Below are 18,109 nucleotides of genomic sequence, written 5' to 3'. Positions count from 1 at the left end.
CCAGCAGTATGTCGTTCAATGGGAGTTTCAAATCTGAATATTGAGCTCAGCCACATGCTGTGAAAGCATTGCATTGGAGCCACGGGGGAGAGAAGCGTTGCTCTCGGTTACAGATGTGTAAATCCACAGTAACTCTGAGAACATAGGAGTCACTGTAAATGTCAAGGATAATAGAGCAAAGCAGAATTCACCTGGAAATGAAAAGGAGGAATGGGGGGGGGGAGGGAAGGGTGTTTGGCAATGATAGCATACCTTTCCATGTACTACTGAAGGAGGCCATTTTTAGCTGCACATAGAAAATGCGGAGCTGCTCTGTTAGTGGTTAGTTCAAAGAAATATGCATGCACAAATAAAGCACATGAAACAAAGAAGTGTGTTGCAAAGATTCAAAAATTAGATCCTTCATGGTTAATGCAAAGCATCATCTTGATAACCAAAGATATCCAAAGATAACCTGTCTGTATAATCTGGTACAGTGTGGGAGAGCCAAGACTAATGGAGTGTCCCTTGTTACGTTGAAGCTAGGTTGGCATGCTCTTCTGAATAGAATTACATGATGCCTACCTGCATTCTTGAGGCAGGAGAGGTGCTTCTGCTCTCCCATCATTTGTATACTTTTTATATGGAAAAAGTGTTCTCTTACAGTTTAATTTGATAGAAATTTAGAAATTAAACAGCTGTTTGAAGAAGTTGTACAAATTATTTGCCTGGTGATTACATTCCTCCAGTTTATTAAAAAGCATAGCACTTTTTATTTTAAGATAATGTTAAGCGTGATATATATAATAATTCTTTCTAAAAACATTAGGTATCAGGGAGTATAGTTGAGCTGTCAATAATGTGAATTACAGTGAAGTATTTGTGTTAGAAATGGAGGGTCTGGCTGCATGCACTGAAAGTGGAAAATTAAATCAAATAATTCCACTGCTGCTTCTTAAATTCACCTTATTTTTTCATATTAAGCATGGTTTTCCTTCTCCATATATGATTTGCAATTTAGTGTAGTGTTTTCCTGAGAGTAACCTTTTATCAATACTTCCTGTTAATTCATTAAGGAAGCCTTTAGCTGTCGACAAGTGTATCAGCATTTGCAGCTTGCAGAAGGCTTGATAAATTCATTTTCCAGCTATGCCTATCTTTGTTTGAAGAATATTCTTTAGTCAACTATCTAAAAGAATTTGCAAAGTTTTGATTTCTTTTGTGTAGACCTGTTTTGTGATTTCAATACCTTTTTATAAATAGTGATGTTCTGCAAATTTAGCTGTACTAAGCAGTAAGGAAATGCTGTTAAAATGTAGACTATTATTAAACCAATGGAATCCCTGAATGGAATTTAATTACAGAAGCTTTTTAGTCTATGTATGAAAAAATAGAGATATACTTCCATGCCAGTTTGTTTTTTAAAGTGAATTTTCCTTATGAAATATTTATATTAAATTACTTAAGCTTTTCAGGTATTTACCTAATATATGTTGCAGTCATAGTGGGCATTCCTTACTTCAAGTTGTCTAATACATTCAATTTTCTGAAATTTAAAGCCTTTTTTGAGTCTACCGTGCCTGATGCAGAGACCTGAAATGATCTCAAGCAGACTTTGAGGGGGAGGGGAGGTACAAAACCTCAGCAAAACTGTGGTGTTGTCCTTTCTAAGGACAGACAAGTGAAGTACTTTGAACTCTCTTGACACGGAACTGTGGAACGGCCTTGAAGAGGAGCTCTGCTGTTACCATGGAAGAAGACACCTCCACAAGTCTCAATTTGTATCTTCTTTATAGAAGATTGGTGGGAATTGTTAGAAATATTCCCCAAACACTGTGTATTCTCGGAGCATGTACCATGTAGAGGCTGGAAAAGTAGAAAACTGAAATCATCGTGTAGTGCAGTTCAGGACTACCATGAGGCAGTCCTGAAGGGCTACATATAAGTAAACTGTCTCTAAGTACCCTTTCCCTCAGGCACCAAGTTAGTAAGGAGGAGCACTATCGAAAAGGGATGGGAGAAGAATCAAAGTACAAAGTGCAGAACCAGGGAGAAAGATTTCCAGGGACACAGTTGCGGACACTTGAAACCTGTTTGGTTTGGGGGGTTTTGCCACTTCTCCAAGTTTTGCATAAGAAGCGTGAAAGGGCAGAATGAAGCTTGGCTGGGCAACCTTTATTTCTGGCATTTCCTAGCTTGGTGTGACTGCTTGTTCAGGCTGGTTGGTCTGACTTTTATCTACATGCTTTTCCACATGCCTGTTTAATTAAGATTGTGTGCACAAAAGCAGATCAGCATCAGAATCTGCACATGACAATCCACTATGTTCTGGATAAATAGGAAGGCAACGAAATGCCACTGACCTGGGATAAATAAATTCAGGTAATTGTGCTGTGAAAGAAATGCAAAAGAGTGTTTCATCATCACCTGTGAACCAGGGCCTCAGACTGGGGAGAGGAGCTCTGCTAGCCTAGGTGGGATGTGGCGGCTGTCATTGCAGCAGCAGCAGGGTGCGTGCTCTCCCCACTCTAATAGATGAACCCTGTTGTATGTTGTGGAAGTAACCAAAATTGTGACTCTCCCCAGCTGTTTGTCACTGTGGCTTTGCTAGTGGTTACCACCCTGTAGTATCTGGGTTGATAACCTGTAGGTACCAAAAGTTATCCCTGGAAACACTGCTTTTGCAGATACTGCAATCTCAGCAGAGTGGTGTGTTTTTATTTAAGAAGATCCTTAAAGTTTTTAATCACACTTTATCTGACACTTACTTGGAAATTACTGAGCAGTGGTTGGTTACTCTTTGAACTGGCTCTTACAGAAGCTCGTCTCTGCAGGTGAAATTTGGAACTTGAAGAAAATAGGATTGTGTGAAAAGGACAGATACTGTACTTTTGCGTTAACCCTTAGAACACTGGCACTGTAGAATGTGATGATGTCCCCAAAACCCTGGAATTGTTCCTCGTTGTTTGTTGGTCTGTTTTGTTTTCTGCCTCTCAGGCCAGCCTGAAATAAATATCCACTCTGCCTAAGAGTAATTCTGTGTTATAATAGGTATGTTGCAGTATTGCATTATTTGATCTAAGCTTTTCATTCATTTATTTTTTTTTGTAGACAGAGTTATTTGTGCATACATTTAAGGATCAGCTGGTCCGAAGTGCCCTTTTAGCGCTGTACACAGCCCGGCCTGGCTGTGTCCTCAAGAAACCAGCTGTGCCTAGAAACAGTGCAGAAGAGGGGGCTGATTTACAGCATCAGGATCATCCTTCTCAAATTAAAAGACAGGACTCTATACCCCATCACTCTGAGTATGATGAGGAAGAGTGGGTAAGTAGTCAGTATCTCTTGGTTGGTATTTAATCCTAAAGCCTACAATTCAACATTAAACAAATGAAAGTCCTAAGTGTCCTTGTCACATGTTACTGGGGCGAAGGGGGAGTGCAGAACCTTGAAATAATATTTTTCAGATGCACAGTGTATTTTGATACTATCTTGAAATAATTTTCTGAAGTACAGTGTGCTTCTGTGTGACTGCTTGATTGTGCATATAACAGTGAGGGTGATGAGTATCTGCTTGCCCAGACAGGAAAATAGTCTGTCTTTGCTCTTACTTGAGTTGTTTTTGCTAGTTAGACATATATAAGGAGACTGGAATGACGTACGCTGTCATGAGGAAAATCGGGGGGCATGGGGAGCGTGGGCGTCGTTCCCCCCCCAAACTGAGTATTAAGTAGTTTAAATGCATATGAACTAACCCTCAGAAAAACAGAGCTGTTTTCCCTTAAACTCTGTTCTTAAAACAATGTCTGAAATTAACATTCTTAGCGTATCTTTCAAAATTTGTATCATTTATACAGCTGAGCTTTTGTAAATTAGTTATTTTGGTGGATATGTTCATAATAGATCTGCTTCTTTGTAACGTACACTCTGAACTCAAGCTATTTTTATTCGGTTCAAACTCATACTTTCAATTCATCAGTCTGTTGTCATAAATGTAGAGGATGCCAGCATATTAATCTCTATTGTAAATAATTAATAACTTGTGTGAGCTACAGTACTTACATCTGAACTATAATTTTTATCCATACCACAAATAAGGGAAGAAAAATATATTTCTTCTAGGGAAAAGACAATTATCTCCAATCCGATGCATTACGTAGTCATGAGATTTAGACAATAAACAACTCATTCTTTTATTTGTCTTCTGGTTTTATAGCCTTGAATTCACTTTTTCATGTTTTCTCAACAACCTAAGGGGCCAGACTGGTTCTTCTTTCCTCGAAATGAAAGCCAAAATGTTTGTTTCCAGCTACTGAAACATTCAGAAAAATAAATATCGCCATAGTTTTGATTAAAAGGGAGAAATTTTGCATTGGAAAAATAGAATTTATGTGCAAGTTGTATTTAAATCTAGTACTTCTACCTCTATCAAGAAGCTACCTTTACTGTGTTTCATTATTGATTTTCTTAAAAATTTATTTCTTCCAGGTGCTTGGTCCTCATCTATTAAAACATACAAGCACATTAGTTTAAAGCGTGTCTATTTTTTCTGCTGAACTAGCAAGGTTACCTGCTGGATGAAAATGAAGTGTATTTTTAAGTGTTCTCTGAGTTAAACTGAGTCAGAGTCACTGTCAAACCTGAGACAGTATAAATCGTAGAGACATTTTGGTTTTTTTCTAAATGTGAAAGATTAGGCTTCCATTATTGGAAGAACTCCCAATTTCTTAACTGTGCACGGTGCCCTTTCACTGAGTGACGAGAGTTTTCCAAAAAGCCTTCTTCTCAATAGCGATACTGTGTTGCTACAATGCTGTCTCTTCTTTGTACCTGGTATCTTCTTTGATACCAGATACAAATATTCATCCCAGAATAGCTGAAAGGAGTATGGATTGAGCTATTTATATTGGTGCACTACACTTAGGCAATAGTAAAACTTTACTGTTGAAGGAAATATTTGACTGGAGAGTTCCAGATTGCCTTTGGGTAGATACTCTCTTCTCTTGCCAGCTGCGTCTGCTATCCTAGAACCTCTCTGCAGGAGGGAACAGAGCATATTGTCGTATATAATACAATAAAAGGTGGGCCTGTTGCCACTTGGAGCTGTTTCTGCTCTACGCTTCTGACTACTTAATGTATTTGGAGGTACAGAGAACAGACAAAATGGCATTTCCAATAAGTTGTGTACAAATACTGATGCGGTACTCGGATACGGGTCTGAAATACTGACCTGTGTGTGATACATCCCACTCCAAAGCACTGTCACATCACAAGAGGGTGTTAATCATGCACATTAGTCAAGATACTTGCTTTATCTGTGAGCATACCTCAAAAGGACCTGAAGGTAATACGTGGCTGTCAACCGACATGAAGGAGACACAGTGTCTCCAGAGCACTGAGGAGTGCAGTTGCTGTGTCATACCTGGCACAAGTAAAGCATGCAACTTCAGTGATGTATATGGAAGGACAAGAGATGACTGAGGAGCTCTGTAGAGAGTGTGGGAAGCCTGAGAATCCTTTAAAAAACATAAGACAGCACTCTGGGTCTCCACTGGGCAGCAGTGCTTAGGAAAAAGACATCCAGTCAGGTGCAATGACAGGAAAATAGTTTCCACTCCTGCTTTCTGAAAGGAGGAAGTTGAATTGCCTTTTAATGATACTTTCAGAGCAGATGGAAATTAATTGCATTTTTTGGATTGGGTAGATGAAAGAAAATTATTTTCCAGGTTCATTTTTAAATGTCCTAAGAATGCCCAGCTTTCAGTGGTTCCAAGGCCTGGCTTTCCACAGAGATCGTTATGAGTATGCATGCATGCCTACCGGTGCCACAGCAGAGGTGGCAAGAAAAATGCAACTATGGCCGTTTCTAACCGATAACACCTAACCACAAGTTGCCTTGACTCCTTAACGTCCCAAATGGCTTATGAAATTTGGGAGAAGTATATGTCAATGTGCCATTGCCTTGTCCCAGTCTGCTTTGTCCCAGGAGGGTCAAGCCCTGTTACAGGTTTCTGCTTTCCCTGTCAATGGCTTGACTTCTGAGCTTAAAGAAACAGTAATGAGAGGGAGTCAGAGACCTTGTTTCCCTTGTTCTTTCACACCTCAGTAGTAAATTTACCATCCAGTTAGCTCCATAGCAACTGGTGGGAAAATTGGTATCGGGGAGAAGCAACCTGCTTAGGAGTCTAGGCCCTCAGTAGTTCAGTGTATGAAGAAATAAGACTTATTTTCTTCTGATCCCTCATGTCACACAGAGGGCCTATAAGAATGCTTACTTGAGAGGATGGGGGTGTATTTTGTGCTTTAACCTGAGACATGCTGCAAAATGATCAGTTGTGAGGTAGTTCTTAGGCAAACTGAAAATTGACCACTTAAGAAGGTGAAAGGTGGTTGGAAAGTGCACTAGGCTACAGGAAAACATGGGTATAGTAAGGGCTGACAAAGAATGACAATGTCACAATGGATGGATTTCTTCTCAGGGAGAATAGTAGGGAGTCACTTGATTTTCATTGATTGAAAACTGCATTTTTACTTCAGAATTGCACTTACCAAATTGCAGGATTCCAGCATCCCTCCTGGAAAAAGTGTGCCCATTTTTGGTGCAGACAGAAAAACGTTGCAATAAACAGTAGAACAATGAACAGTAGTTTTTCTGTCTGCCTATGATGATAGCTTCTATTCCTAGGAACCTCCTGTGTGGAAAAAAAGAGCTGTGGGACAGGCCCACACTCCATCTTACTTGTAAAAAAACAGATATATGATAATAAGTGAGCTTTCTGTCAACAGATCTTCATGAATTTTGCTTCTAAATCCTCAAGGAATGTTTGTGTGAATATTGTATAGACATCATCTCAAAGCTGGGTTAATAGTTGGTTTGAAGAGAGAAATGTGTTCTTTCCAAAATGGAACAAAGGCTTATATTTGCATTGCTTCTGCAACAACTCCAGATGCTTATTAAGAGCTTGCCACTCTTCGTTTTTGTGATTCAACTCCCCCAGCAGTGAGAGGAAAGGGAAATTACGTTGCTGCAGCCGCACTGAGCAACCTGAGTTCATATACCTAAGCAGCTTCAGTGACTAGAAAGCCTTAAGTTCCCCACTGCTCTCTGGTAAAACTTGCAGCTATTTGGGGGCAGAATTCTTGCTGTCTGCGGTGTTTTATTGCTTTTCATAGAATCCTTCTCCCAGAAATAATGCTTGTGGGTGGTAGAAATCAATCATTTCACACACATTTTAAATGTTTTTCAGGAATGCTTGAGGTACATATGGGATTAAACTTTTCGAGGAATCTATACCTGTCCTCTATCTTTGGCTTTAAATTCTATCTATGCATGTGAATATCAGATAGTCATGTGTCTAAAGGTTTGTTTCATGCGTACAAGAGATTTCCACTTATTGCATTGTACATGCAGTACTTGGAAAAAAAAAAAAGTGGGTTAAATGCAGTTCTGGATGAGTGACCTGCTTCTTGCCTCTTGTAAATCAGTACCTTTCTCATAATATGGCTAAGGCATAGATTTATCTAGGGGGAGGATCAAACCATACTTATCTGCAGTTTCTACATCTGCCTGTAACACTAGATGATCACTTGCCCTTAAGGCAGCCTTGCAAGATCTTTCCAGGAATTGGGTTTGGGGAGCTGGAGGAGAGGATCTGTGTTGCTGTACAGATTCAGCAAGTACATGCTTCTTTCTGCAGGCCTGTGCCACATCCCTCAGGGCAGGGTATCCGCTTGTCACAAAGTGTGGCCTCAAGCAGAGGGAACAGGGAAAGATCAGATACCTCTAGTCAGGATAATGGCCTAAAAAGTGTGTCAAGTAATTAAAAAATCTTAGATTAAATGTTTGCCTTAGTAGTAGTTCTAGCTGTGCCTTCACCCAACTTCCAAGTGTTACCATTTGTATCGAACTGTGGCTATTCTCTGAGTTTTCAGTTTTCTTTGACCTTCTCTCATTGTCTTTTGTAACTCCATTTCTGCGCCTCAAGGCCTGACGTATACGTAATGCTTCTGGCTATTGTACCATAAAGTAGAAAGAAGACCGGTAATATTATCTTCCCATTTTTAACCCTTAAGCAAACTCTGGTTGCTCTGTACTATTTTCAGCATGATCCAAAGTTAAAACATGTATATGGGGTTTTTTGTGAGTTTGTTCTGTTTTGTTTTTAGTCTAATTGCTAGCCTTGTGGACAGCCTCATTTCTTGTACGGCTTGTTCTTTTCCATTTTCTTATTCAGCCCCATGGAAGTAGGTGCAAGCGCTCTGATTTCTGCAGCATCCAGCACCTGAAGGAGACTTCCTGTATTTAAAAAACCCAAACTGTTCCATAACAGCTCCTTCTTTCACTCCACGTTATCTCTTTTGTTCTCTGCTTGTACAGAATTTTTTCTACCACTCTATTACTTCTGTAATTCTCATATTTATTATAAACTCAGTTAAGTACGGTGGTTGCAGTTTGTGTTGAGGGCAAAATTGAAATTTTGTTACCTAATAAACATGTCATGACAGCAAGTTTCTAATTCTAGTCCTTTAATTTGGCATTTGCTTTAACTGAGTAACTGATGTGATTAAAATAGAGGGTATGTTAAATTATCAAATAGAGGTTGTCAAGTACTATGGCAAAACTGACAGTTGCACACAAGATTTGATTTGGCAAGGCTTTGAATGTCTACGCTCTTACTGTATTACTTCAAATAGAGAAAATTAATAATATGCTGACACTTAATACTTCTAGTAATATTTCTAGTAACTTGCACATCTCTGTCTCCACTTGAAGGTGTTAATAAGAGGTTAGTATTGTCTCTGTTTTCTTCTTCCGTAATGTGCAGTGATAATTATGGTCTTTTCAGGACAGGGTGTGGGCCAATGTGGGAAAGAGTTTAAACTGTGTTATTGCCATGGTGGACAGACTGCTTGAAAAAGACAACATCAGCAACACTAAAGAGGGTGAAAATGACCATTCCGCAGCAGATCGCAAGGTGTTGCATACAGGTGGTAAGCAACATTTTTTTTTAATCATTGATGAGAATAAATAAAAATTGAAAAAGTCACAGAAAAATTATATAGAGATGAGTCAATAGTATCTCTGATGAGAGTGCTGATAGCAAGGTTTTGAACAGCTGTAGCCTTGAATGATGGAAAGCTATTCGTCAAATTACAGCTCCTTTGTGTGCTCAAACTGCTTGTTGTGCTCAATTTTTTCTGCTGCAATGAAAACCTTTTGAAACCACAATGTTTTCCTTTGAAAGTTGATGTACTTTATTTTAGATTTCACTTGACTGTACCATTTTGAGGAAAAAAAAATTGGAGCATGTCTTACCCCATAGGAAACTTGTAAAAAAAGGTGAACATTCTGTTTCAGTGTCATTCTTCTGTAAAGCCTTCCACTTTTCTGAAGTGTTATACTGATTTTTGTTTTCTGATTTGCTAAAATTCATTTTTCCCTGAATGAAGGTGTCAGTCTGTGTCAATACTGGAGGCTACGTAGAGTGATTCCCTGAGATGATGCAAACAAAACTTTGTCCACAGCAGGTCCTTGTCACCAAATCTTCTGATCTGCTCCTATGGCTAGATTCCTTGTTGCTTTCTCTAAGCATAGATTAGATCTGCTTCATAAGTCTGACAAGACTTTCTGATGTGCAACTGCGTTGCAACAAATGAAACAGCTCCTTAGACATAATGGTCATAGTCCAAATTTAAGGAAATCGGAACCAACTCTTGTGCCACTCTTCAGTTAAAAAAATAAACATACAGATGAAAAAAACCCTAAAACAACAAAAACTCCTCAAACACTTTATTTTATGGAACTTTGTAGTTTTGGAGCTCTTTTAAAGTTGTGTATTTTATCCTGTGTTTTCCTTTACATGTTTCCCCCCCCTCCCCAATTTTAACGGCATAATTTATATCAAGGGTTTTGAAGTAATTAGAACTTACTTTTAATTTCTTTCTTATGTAGCAAAAATTTAAACTATTTTTTTCAGCTGTGTATCATTTGTGTAGTACTGGTGAGTTTCATGCAACAGATTTTGGTTGTAGTATTGATTTTTAATGCAGCTGCAATGTCAGCGTTTTTACCAGTGTGAGATTTGTGCTGGCATCCTGGAATTCTTGTTTTCAATGCCAGATGTGTTGGACTTCCTCCCTCCTTCCACTTGTGGGCAGTGATGCTGGAAGGAACAGATGGGCCCAGTCTATTAATACATGTCTCTGTGGCTGGTGTCACCGTCACAGCTTTGCGTTTTTTGACAATGGGATGGTCTACACGGCACCAGGATTACTGGCATCAAATGAGAGCCACCTTTCTCAAAGGGGAAAGAGGGTCTTTGCTCAGGAGCTTGCGGGACCCATTGACAGAGCTTTAAACTAGATGTGAAGGAGGAGGGAGAACATATCAGGCTTGCCAGTGACAAGCGGTGGGATGATACACAATGGTTAGAGGGATGGGGTGCTAGTACAGGCCCTCAGCCTGTTGCCCAGAGGCATGCTGGGGACACTGCAGCACAATCGAAGTCTTGCAGAGATAAGCTGGTGGCTCCTGAGGTAGTAGGAGCCAACAAGAAAACTTCCGTGAAACACCTTAAAGGAAATAAGGGCTGTTCCTCTATGAAGGTGATAAGGCCAGCAGCCCAGATGAAGTGCCTCTACATGAATGCGCACAGCACGGGCAACAAACAGGAGGAGTTGGAAGCTACCATGCTGCTAGAAAGTTATGATGTGATTGCCATTACTGAAACTTGGTGGGAGGAATCCCGTGACTGGAATGTGGCTATTGCTGGCGACAGGCAGGGAAGGAAGGGTGGAGGGGTTGTCCTCAACATCAAGAAATGGATAGAGTGTGAAGAGCTGTCTCTGAAGAATAGCCACAAGCAGGTCAAAAGCTTATGGGTAAGAATCAGAGACTGAGGCAATAAAGGGAACCTTGTAGCTGGTGTCTACTACAGGCCTCCTGATCAAGGGGAGCCTACTGATGAAGCCTTCTTCTTCCAGATGCAGGATGCAGCATGCTTGCAGGCTCTCATCCTGTTGGGGGACTTCAACCACCCCAGCGTCTGCCAAAGAAGTAGCATGGTGAGCTGTAGGCAATCCAGCAGACTCCTGGAGCACATTGAGAATAACTTAAGCCTGGTAATAGATAGCCTGACCCGAGGAGATGCAATACTGGACCTGATGGTCACCAATGCAAGTGAGGTCATCAGTGACATCAAGATTGGAGGCAGCATGGGCTACAGTGATCATGCGCTGGTGGAGTTCACAGTCCTGAGGGATATGGGAAAGGCAAGGAGTATAGTCAAGATCCTCAGTTTTAGAACAAACTTCCAGGTCTTCAGGGAGTTAGTCAGTAGGACCCCCTTGGAAATGGTCCTCAGGGACAAGGGAGCAGAACAGAGCTGGCAGGTCTTTAAGGAATCTTTCTGTAGAGGTTGAGTTCTCAGTCCCCAGGTGTAAGAAGTCAGGCAAGGAAGGGAACAGACCAGCATGGCTGAGTTGAGACATGCTGGTCAAAATAAAGAGCAAGAGGGAACTGCACAGGCAGTTGGAAGCAGGGACAGGATACCTGGGAAGAGTATATGGATGCTGCCCAGCTGCATAGGGATGGGTTCAGGAGGCCCAAGGCACGGCTGGAGCTGAATTTGGCAAGGGATGCAAAGAAGAACAAGAAGGGCTTCTACAGGTATGTCAGCCAGAAAAGGAAGGATAAAGAAAGTGTACCCCCCGGATGAGCAAGACTGGCAACCTCGTATCAACAGATGAGGAGAAGGCTGAGGTACTCAACAACTTTTTTGCTCTAGTCTTCACTGGCAACCTCTCTCCTCAACCCTCCCGAGTCAATGGACCACAAGATGGGGACCAGAGGGATAGAGTCCGTCCTACTGTAAGAGAAGACCAGGTTTGTGACCAGCTGAGGAACCTGAACATACGTAAATCTATGGGACCTGATGAGATGCATCCCAGAGTCCCGAGGGAACTGGCTGATTCAGTTGCAAAGCAACTCTCCATGATATTTTGAAAGTCATGGCAGTCAGACAAAGTCCGTGGTGCCTGGAAGAAGGGAAGCGTTGTGCCCCTTTTCAAAAAGGGTAGGAAGGATGACGCTGGGAACTACCGATGTGTCAGCCCCACCTCCGTGCCTGGGAAGATCATGGAGCACATCCTCCTAGAAGCTATGCTAAAGCATGTGGAGGACAGGGAGGTGATTCGAGACAGCCAGCATGGCTTCGCCAAGGGCAAGTCCTGCCTGACCAACCTAGTGGCTTTCTATGATGGAGTGACTGCATCAGTCAACAAGTGAAGAGCAATGGATGTCCCCTACCTGGACTTCTGTAAAGCCTTTGACACAGTCCCCCACAACATCCTTCTCTATAAATTGGAGAGATACGGATTTGATGGGTGGACTGTTCAGTGGATGAGGAACTTGTTGGAAGGTCACAGCCAGAGGGTACTGGTCAATGGCTCGATGTTCAAATAGACACCAGTGACAAGTGGTGTCCTTCAGGGGTCCGTTCTGGGACTGGTGCTGTTTAGCATTTTCATCAATGACTTAGCAAGATTGAGTGCACCCTCAGCAAGTTTGCAGATGACACCAAGCTGAGTGGTGAAGGTTACACACCAGAAGGACGGGATGCCATCCAGAGGGACCTGGACAAATTGAAGAAGTGGGCCTGTGTGAACCTTATGAGGTTCAACAAGGCCAAGGGCAAGGTACTGCTTCTGGGTTGGGGCAACTGCTGGCATCAGTACAGGCTGGGGGATGAAGAGACTGAGAGCAGCTCTGCGGAGGATGACTTGGGGGTACTGGTGGATGTAAAGCTTGACATGAGCTAGCAATGTGCACTTGCAGCCCAGAAGGCCAACCGTATCCTGGGCTGTATCAAGACAAGCATGGCCAAGCAGGTCGAAGGAGGTGATTCTGCCCCTCTGCTCTGCTCTGGTGAGGCCCCATCTGGAGTCCTGCGTCCAGCTCTGGAGCCCCCAGCAAAAGAAGGACATGGAGCTGTTGGAGCGGGTCCAGAGGAGGGCCACAAAGATGATCTGAGGGTTGGAGCACCTCTCCTATGAGGAAAGGCTGAGAGAGTTGGGCTTGTTCAGCCTGGAGAAGGGAAGACTCTGGGGAGACCTTACAGCAGCCTCTAAGTACCTGAAGGGAGCCTATAGGAAAGATGGGGAAAATATTTTCAGCAGGGCTTGTTGCAATAGAACAGGGAGCGTTGGCTTTAAACTAAGGGAGAGTAGACTTAGACTAGATATAAGGAAGACATTTTTTACCCTGAGGGTGGTGAAACACTGGAACAGGTTTCCCAGAGAAGTAGTGGAGGCCCCATCCCTGCAAACATTCAAGGCCAGGTTGGTTGGGGCTCTGTCTAGTTGAAGATGTTCCTGCTTGCTGCAGGGGGGTTTGGCTAGATGACCTCTAAAGGTCCCTTCCAACCCAAAGCATTCTATGATTCTGTGACTTGGTTTTCTATGAATAGTCCAGAGACCAGAGTATTTCTTATCTGTTTGCTTTTCTGAGTTTCTGTCTACCGGGCAAGTAGCCTTACAATACTAGAGAGGTAGATGATATCATCTTTGTTCTCTAGTGAAGACTTGCAGGTGCAAAGTATCAATACTGTTAGCTTTCTATGTTTTTCAGACTTTTTTCAGATAAGAAGGTACACATATCAGTGAGGTAGATGTAGTTGTCGACTTGAAAGAAGCTTTAGAAAGTGAACACAAGCATACTGATTTTGATTAAAAGAACAAAACTGAATATGTTCTTGTGCCTAACTCCCTTCTCTTCCCCCTGGTGTGAACAAGATTTTCTGCTATTATTAACAGAAATCCAGTATGTCTATTGGAAATGTTTTGCAGGTAAAGTAGTAGTACACTTTGACCCAAACTTCCCCCAAGTTACTGCAGTGCGTTTGTGGGTGTATACGTAGACGTGCATGTACTGTCTTTTATCTGTATTCCATAGTTATGGAACAAAACTTCAGATTTACCCCTCCCTCTCCGGTCTGAAATAAGTCATAATTTAGGATAATTCTTTTTGGATGCTTTCTGACATGCTTAGCAACGCGAATGTTTACAGATTTTCCTTCACTCTCTCTCCCCTCTGAACATGTCCTCTGTTATTCTGTATAAATCATGAAATGTGTTTAAGCAGTCCATTTTAGTCTTTCATTGTAGTCATAAAAAGTATGCTCTTAGCTTTGGTTCAGGCTCACATCCTACACAGGCAAATTAAATACTGGTAAGCTTTTAGCTCACAAAGGCAAAAAAAACTTAAAAGTTACTTCCTTTTAAGTACTATGATAAGCAGTCATCAACTAGAATGAAAGGTACCTCACGCTAAGCAATAATGGTAATTGTAACAGAAAATTATAGATGTGTTTCATTCAGCTGAGGAGTTGTCTTCTGGAGCTGACAGGCCAAGGACACAAAAAATATCAAGATGTTATGGCCCTTGAATAAATTCTTCTCTTCTTCCCTCATTTTAGGGCCTTCCTTATCTCTCTTGAATCAGTACAAGTGGCCTTCTGTGAGAGCAGAGTCAGTGCTTCTGTTGAGTTGTGCTGAGTGTTCTGCAATACTCTATCAGATGGAAACTGCAGGAGATTTGCAGGGCAGGTCGCTTTGTTTTCATGTTCTAGTTTTTGAGGAATTCATAATTTCCTAATGATGTTTTCATGAGAGCATCATGTAGTGCCTTGAAAGTCCTATAAGCTGTCAAAGGTCCTGTAGAAATGGAGACATTTTTAAATTGCTTTCTTTTATAGGAATAACTTAAAAGATTGAGCTTTCTGAAGAACCATTCAGGTGTGTGCCAAAGTTGGTTGCCTAGTGGTTTTCAAAACCATTGCCTTTGGGGCCAGAATTTTTCATGCTTGACTTCCCTGTGGGAATGTGGGTTTACATGTTTGTTTTTCTCTGCATCTCCCTCTCTGAAGTTTGACATCAAGCCCTCAGGACGCACGATGAAGCGCCTACATAGAGGTTGAGATTTTAAGTTTAGGGTTATAAGTACTGCCTTAATTCTGCTCCATTTTACATTTGAAGCTTGGTTGTATGGGTTCATTACTTTTTCCTAGAAATAAAATCATACTCTGTTTACACCCATAGATACATTCTAAAATTACAGAATTCTATGCTACATACAATTCACAAACATTACATACATGAAGAGCTTGCCATATCTTGCAGTGATGTATTATACCATTAATTTGAGCATAACATATTTCATTAACACTGCAAATTATGGGCATGGATAGATCTTTGCATCTGAAACTGCTTCAGCGCTGAAGTTGATTCTAAGAAAACTTGTACTGCTGTTTGTAAGAAAAATGGGGAATGCCCAGGGTTTTGACCAAAATATTGGAAAGTATGCCTTAAAATATGGGATGAAATGTTTGTTTATATTAGTGTACCTGACTGTTTTAATACAATTTTTTTTCTAGCATGTAACAATGGAAAAGATGTCAAAGAATGCATGCATCTTGATTTTGAATTGTAGAAAATTTTACGACAATAATTTGATGGCTTTGAGCAATAGCATATTCCTATAACTATAGACATCATAACATATATTCAGAGCTTCCTAAAATAGATTTATATTTGCAGTCTCAGTGTTGATACTGTGTGTCTTATTTTTTTTTCCCCAACATGCTTATATTTATTGTATGGAATCTTTGTAATCAGAAATGTTGGTGGCGCTTTTCTCTTGTACTTACCTTTCAACATGAATTATACCTTCCTCAGCCTAACTTTTGATGCAATCTGACCTTTGAGTGTATTCTTAAGACTGAATTTGAGTTATCAGTTACCAAGGTAACATGCTATGGTTTCATCAGTTGCAGGATTATGATTTCTCTGCAGGATAAGTCAGGAAGAGTAGATGGATTTTAAAGGAGAGGGGTGGATTTTTTTATTCTTTTAACTCTAGGCTGGTTTGCCTTGGAGAACTACTTGACAACATTAAATTCATTTTATTTTTGCCTTTCCATTTTCCATGGGAGTCAGAATGTGAAAGCCTGTCCTGCAGCATTAGAGGTGCCAGTGAAACACAGTACTTTGCTGCTATGCTTACACAGCCCCTGACAGATCTCCATGTTTAGCTGTGCTGCTGTAAGAGGCTGTTGTTTACATCTGCTCCTTGTACCCCACCATCACAACTATCACCCAGCCATTCCTCCGCTGGCTCTATGTGAGTACTCCCTAATTTGCTACATGCAAAATCCACCACATTGTCTCAAACAATTTGATCTGGCAGTGTGATTGCAGCTGGATTTTGCCTGAAGTGAATTATGGAATCATAAACTCTGCTACTGGGCAGATGGATTGGCCAATAGTAACCTTCAGCACAGGTAGGACAGAGTACCTGGGCAATGGTGCCATATTTTCTAGCTGAAGTGAAGGAAAATATCTGTTCATGGCCCCATCGCTACAGGCTTAGGTGGGTTAATTTTTCTTGAATAATTTGATACCTGATGGGGGATTTTGTAAGTCTAGATTTAATCTTTCTGTCTTTCAGTGCCCTAGGGATGGGCACTGCATCCTTTCAGTGCATCTCTCCCAAGGCAATGCTGGTAGAAATGTGAAATAAAACTGTGTTCTGGTTTTGTTTCCATCTTCAGAAGAACTTTTACAGTAAGATATCATTTAATCAGGAAGATGAAAAATTCTCCCGTGGTCTTTGTTCAGTGGAGTAGCAAACATTATTTATTTTGAGGAAAAAAAAACGCTTCTGAAAATCTTTCTCTTCCCATCCTTTTCCTCACATTTTTCTTTCCTGTTCTCTTAAGCTTGTCTTTGCCTCAACTCTATTTCTGCACTAGTTTTTTTTTTTATTTTCCCTCTCACTTTTGTATCGTCCTTCTCTTTTTGATAGGGACCTTAACTGGGTACATGTAGCCCATCATAGAAGGCAACACATTCAGCAGTATTTTCTCCAAGTACTTCAGCTATTGGTGGAAGCTTAAAAATGCATAAGGGAAAGGAATACTCTTCAGCTGAATCAACGAACTGTTTTTTTAAACAAGACATCAGAATATTTAATTGCACAATGCTTCTAGAGCAAGGTTTATCCATTAGTCCTATGTTCCAAGTATATTATATTTCTTTAGCTTTATGTCTGTTATTGTCATTGCCTTATTTTTCTGTTTTCATTGTGACTAAAGCTGCTGAGACATTTCTATATGTATGATTAGGTGGTTTCCATTTTCACTGTTAATCCATGTGACAGTATAGAAAATGTTGGATGATTACAATGGAATAATAATTCCCCAAGAATTAAAAATTGTTCTTTTGGATACCCAAGCTGTGCAAAGTAGACTGACATTCTAACAACTGCAGAAATACCAGGAAGACTTATGCAGGTTTTTGGTGTTCCTGTGAGAAATACTGCAGAATTGTGAGCATATAACCTCATTCTTTCTCAAAAAGCTTAGTCTCATACTGGAGTTAACCTGAGCTCCAAGAGCTGAATGGCACAATGAAGTCGGAAGCTGAGGTTTTTGTGGTGCAGGGTTGAATACGCGGACTCTACTAAGTTGGTTTTTAAACCTCTCTTAAAAAAAAATTAAAAGAATGTTCCTATCCTAAGTGAGTAAATTCAGACTTACTATTTCATGCTGTTTGCACTATCTGTTTTTGAGGGATTCACTACTGGTTTGTGTTTGTTGGTTTGTTTTGCTTGCCTTTCACGTTAAAACAGACTTTGTCTAGTGTTCAATTTGTGATAACAAGAGAAGTCATTTACAAAATTGGGAGGAGTGGCTGATACACCAGAAGGCTGTGCTGCCATCCAGTGAAACCTGGACAGTCTGGAGAGTTGGGCAGAGAGGAACCTGATAAAGTTCAACAAGGGCAAGTGCAGGGTCCTGCACCTGGGAAGGAATAACCCTGTGCATCAGTACAGGCTCGGGGCGAACCTGCTGGAGAGCAGCTCTGTGGAGAGGGACCTGGGTGTGCTGGTGGATGACAAGTTGACCACGAGCCAGCAGTGTCGCCTGGTTGCCAAGAAGGACAATGGTATCCTGGGGTGCCTTAAGAAGAGTGTGGCCAGCAGGTTGAGGGAGGTTCTCCTCCCTCTCCACTCTGCCCTGGTGAGGCCTCATCTGGAGTACTCTGTCCAGTTCTGGCCTCCCCAGTTCAAGAAAGA

At 41.1% G+C, this 18,109-nt stretch overlaps 1 protein-coding gene across 6 annotated transcripts in view; it reads left to right on the top strand.

The window, feature by feature from the left end:
- Window positions 1-18,109, top strand: part of INPP4B (inositol polyphosphate-4-phosphatase type II B) — a 346,018-nt gene that overhangs the window by 266,941 nt on the left and 60,968 nt on the right. For 5 of the 6 annotated variants that reach the window (XM_075421031.1, XM_075421033.1, XM_075421032.1 and 2 more), the window contains 2 exons: window positions 3,091-3,303; window positions 8,823-8,967. In XM_075421031.1, the coding sequence (XP_075277146.1) occupies window positions 3,091-3,303; window positions 8,823-8,967 (358 nt within the window). The remainder of the gene's footprint in view (window positions 1-3,090; window positions 3,304-8,822; window positions 8,968-18,109) is intronic. The other variant, XM_075421030.1, reaches the window with a different exon arrangement.

This window comes from Opisthocomus hoazin, chromosome 5, assembly GCF_030867145.1.
Source record: "Opisthocomus hoazin isolate bOpiHoa1 chromosome 5, bOpiHoa1.hap1, whole genome shotgun sequence".
Taxonomy (NCBI): domain Eukaryota; kingdom Metazoa; phylum Chordata; class Aves; order Opisthocomiformes; family Opisthocomidae; genus Opisthocomus; species Opisthocomus hoazin.
Note: the sequence above shows the minus strand (reverse complement) of the source record. Positions and strands in the feature narration are given on the sequence as shown.